Source organism: Chrysochloris asiatica, unplaced genomic scaffold (assembly GCF_000296735.1).
Source record: "Chrysochloris asiatica unplaced genomic scaffold, ChrAsi1.0 scaffold00024, whole genome shotgun sequence".
Classification (NCBI taxonomy): Eukaryota; Metazoa; Chordata; class Mammalia; order Afrosoricida; family Chrysochloridae; genus Chrysochloris; species Chrysochloris asiatica.
The window spans coordinates 22724611-22728837 of NW_006408542.1; the positions used below are offsets into that span (position 1 = coordinate 22724611).

Consider the following 4227-nt stretch of genomic DNA (forward strand, 5'->3'; position numbering starts at 1 on the left):
CCCCCAACCCGCAATATGGGTTAAGTTAATCAGAATTGATCATAGGTCATGTTAGGTATTCAGTATCTTCTTTCCCAAATTCATGCCAGTCCTTGTAAGAGTATGTAATAACATAGGGCCATGATTGAAAATTATATGTTGCCTTTAGGTCTGTCATCTCACAGATATATGGTTATAGGATTCCTAGGCTTGCAACATCCCCACCTCCCTCTCTTTTACCTCTTTCCTCGACAGTCAAGCCAGAAACTTTCTGAGGATAACCCTAACGTTTATAGTTATATTCAGCTGAAAGTAATTCTGGAAAAGGAGACTATTGGCATTTTGTAGGAGTGTCTGCATTTGCTACCATGAATAGTAACTCTATGATACTGTATTTAATTCTGTAATTATACAAGAGACTTCAAAAAGGTCATGGGAAAATTACATTATCTTTTCATTCCATTTTTCCACCCTCGTATTTCATAATTTATCTTATATTTGGTTTGCCTGAAACCTTAAAATGTTGTCTTAAGTACAGGTAACTTACCTTCCCTTTGGAATTTTTATAAATAGTTTTTCACTAAAATAAGTATCTGAACAAACGTTAATCACATTTTAATACTTAGAGAATACAATTTGATTAAACTCAATTTATTAATTTATAATTCCCAGAGAGAAGGTGTAGCATTTATATATTAAAGAGAATTTGGAAAATGTAGCAATATCAGAGGAAAGAAAATAAACTTCACCATACTATCCTGACCAAAGAGTAAATCCTGAGTATGTGGTTACCTGTGTCATTCTTAAGGAACATATAGCTCAAATGTTTGGAATCCTCGTTTTCTTGAATACTACCTGCACGGTAAGGAGCATGAATCCAGTCTCCAAAATGTGGATTGGATTGATGTAGTCCTCACTTTCTCACTTCTCCATCCTTGTTGCAGGCTGCCCCACGGCCATCTCTCTATGACCCTAGCCACCCAAAGTTAGGGCAGAGCTCACAAGTCAAAAGGATATTGTCCTTCAGACTGCCAAATAGGTAGAGACCAGCCTAAAGCCTGGTGAGTCCCCATAACACTCCAACCTTCTGACCTGCTGCCTACAGATTTAGAACTGGTTTGCATTATCCATATAGAATGCCTGCTGCAAACTTGGAAGTTCACACGGCACCCTTACTTTCTGACCTGCTGGCTCCTACTGCCCCTTTGTATTTGATCATTTGCTGAGACAGCTCACAGATTTCGCAGGGATTATAAATACCATGAGGAGCCCTGGTGGTGCTGTGGGTTAGGCATTGAGTTGATAGCTGCAAGGTTGGTAATTCAAACCCACCAGCCACTCCATGGGAGAAAGATGAAGCTGTCTGTTCCTATAAAGAGTTACAATCACGGAAACTCTATGTAGGGTTATTATGAGTTGGAATTGACTGGATGGCAGTGGGCTTGGTTTTTGGTGGGTTATGTGTTCATACATAGGAACCCTGATAACTTAGGCTAAGCAATCAACTGCTAACTCACCAGGGATGGGAGTAAAAAGTCAGCGGTTCGAACCCACCAGCTGTTCTGCAGGAGAAAGATGTGGCCGTCTGTTTCTGTAAAGAATATCGTTGTTCTTGTTAGATATTGTCAAGTCAGTTTCGCTCACAGTGACCCTCTACAGGGCTCCTTTTTCCCAAGAGAGCAGCTGGTGGATTTGCACTAACTGTGGTTAGCAGTCCAGAGTTTATCCTGCAGCATCGCCAGCATCCTTGGAAACACTACGAAACAGTTCTACTTTGCCCTTCTGGATCACTGTGACTTGGAATCACTTAACAGCAATGAGTGTAGAAGTGAGTGTAGATATACCATGTTGTTGTTAAGGGCTGTCAAGTCAGTTCCGACTCATAGTGGCCTTGTCCGAGGAGCAGCTCTGGTGGGTTTGAACTGTTGACCTTGTGATTTGCTTTCCATTGCTGAGCCTACAACTCCACAAACTTCTTGTTATTGTCATTAAGCTTCGTTGAGTCATTTCTGACTCATGGTGACCTTGTATAGTGCTTCTGAGGCTGTAGATCTTGCAGGAGCACAAAGCCTCGTCTTCCTCCTACAGAGCAGCTGTAAGGCTCAAATGACCGACCTCATAGATAGCAGTCCAGTGTTTATCCTACAGAGCTTCCATGTCCCAAGTACTTTCCCCAAGCAGATATTCTTGGCCAGGAAGCTCTCTATATCCTTGTGCTTCCGGCTTTTATCAGGCAGTCTTGCATGATAGAATAAATCATGCCTCCTGATGCCTCCCTGGTGAGTCTTTTCTGGTCTGACGAGTTCACAGTAGTCAGCACAAATCCTGTGTGGCCCCGAAGCCCCAGACCAAGGTACCCTATTAGTACTCCAAAGGTTATTTCTCTGGAGCCAAGGACAAAGGCCACCTAGTTTTGGGGTAAAACTAGGTCCTTTACCCATACTGTTGTTATGTGCCATCAAGTCGGTTCTGACTCATAATGACTCTGTATCAGATTTCCGAGGATGTAACTCTTTATAGGAGCAGGAAGCCTCATCTTTCATCTTTCCTCTTTCTCCCATGGAACAGCTACTACATAACATACCACACCACATAACATAATTTCATTTGTCAAAAAAAAAAAACTGAAAAATTTAACCTTTCTGAGCTTTTGTGACTTTTACTTAACTTTTGAGCAATTTTTGCTGAGGCAGAACACTGTTTCACTTGTCATTTTATTTTTTTATTTGTAAGAATAGAATACTCTTTAATGTATCTAAAGCTTTCTTTTATCTGGCAAAGAACCTTCTCAGACTTTTTCATTCTTATCACCATTTAATGTAGCACCATAGGTTTAAAACTGTACCTCAGCAATATTGCAGTCATGGGTCTTCTGTGGCTACTTTAACAAATGTCAAGTGTGCAAATGACAAGGATTTACTGAATTTCTAGTCTTTTTTCTTTTATATTTGTGATTAATTGAGAATTACAGACGAAATGAGGAGAGATTTCATATTCAGGATGCTTGGGCCAGGTGTTCTGCTGGACATTTTGAATACTATTTTATAAAAGTCAAAATACAGATGGTATGTAGAAACCCAAATGGATGGTTCTGAAAGCAGTGGTAGAAATTACTGAGGCAAATAACTCATGAATGTCACTTACAAGATAAATCAGAATCTGTCTGGGCCTTTACTTTAGGCAGAATAGAAATTGTCTAGAGTCGGACATGTTAGAAGTCTGGTCTCTGTATTTATATTGGTGTCATCTTTTTATTATAAATCATTGCCTAGATATTCGCCTCAAATAAATAAATGTGAGCTTTTGTGTAGGTGTTGAAATTTCATTTCTATTTTCCATGTCCTTAAACTTTTCTCGGAAAGATATTAGATGTGTATTCAGATATATTATTGGAGCACCAAATATATCTTCTTTTCATACTTCATTTAGATTGCATCTTTCTTCAACAACAATGTGGACTACTTCATGGCTTCACTGAGCTATGGGCCTAAGGCAGCGAGTGGATTCATTAGTCCTCTTTCAGCTGAATGCATGTTGCAGTACAAGAAAAAAGCTGCTACCTACATGAAGGCTTTGAAAAAGGTCTGTGAGCTACTGTTAACATTTAAAACAGGGGAAGGATAAGGAATAATTCTAGAAAATGACAACCGTTTTTCTACCATTCATGTTGTATAGATTTATTACCATTGTGGGATACAGGTGGTTGGTGAGTATCAGTGAGGAGGAAGTGACAGAGGCTGAATGTCACATGATATGCCAACTTTGCTTGGGCCATCTTGGACTCATGTGCCTGGTGTCGGGCAGAGGTAACCAGGCAGTCAATAAATACCAGACTTCAGAAAATCTTAAAGCAATAGAAACTTTGATAATGGATTCATAATTGTTTCTGACATTCATAATCATTGTAAAAAGAAATTGGAAGATACAGGTACATGAAGAAGGAAATTAACATTCACTCAAATTCCATCACTCAAAGACTGTTTACTTAGTTGAGTATATGCTTCAAAAAGATTTAATGCACACACTTTTATGTATGTGACAAGAAGCAAAATGTGTGTCTGTACATAGTAATACTTTACAAAGCTGTTTTTTTCCCTTCTCTTAAGCATTGTGGATGTCTTTATATATCAATTTGAATATATCTATAAATATGTGACTTTCATCATTAGTGTGTTAATAACATTTTATCTCTAGTATTTCATTTCTCTCTCTCTCTATCTATATCTATGTTATGTATTTATAGACATA

The 4227-nt window shown here is 38.7% G+C and overlaps 1 protein-coding gene across 3 annotated transcripts in view; it reads left to right on the top strand.

Moving 5' to 3' along the window:
• Positions 1–4227, top strand: part of PPP1R21 (protein phosphatase 1, regulatory subunit 21) — a 113973-nt gene that overhangs the window by 73691 nt on the left and 36055 nt on the right. For all 3 annotated transcript variants that reach the window (XM_006839438.1, XM_006839436.1, XM_006839437.1), the window contains exon 15: positions 3409–3561. In XM_006839438.1, the coding sequence (XP_006839501.1) occupies positions 3409–3561 (153 nt within the window). The remainder of the gene's footprint in view (positions 1–3408; positions 3562–4227) is intronic.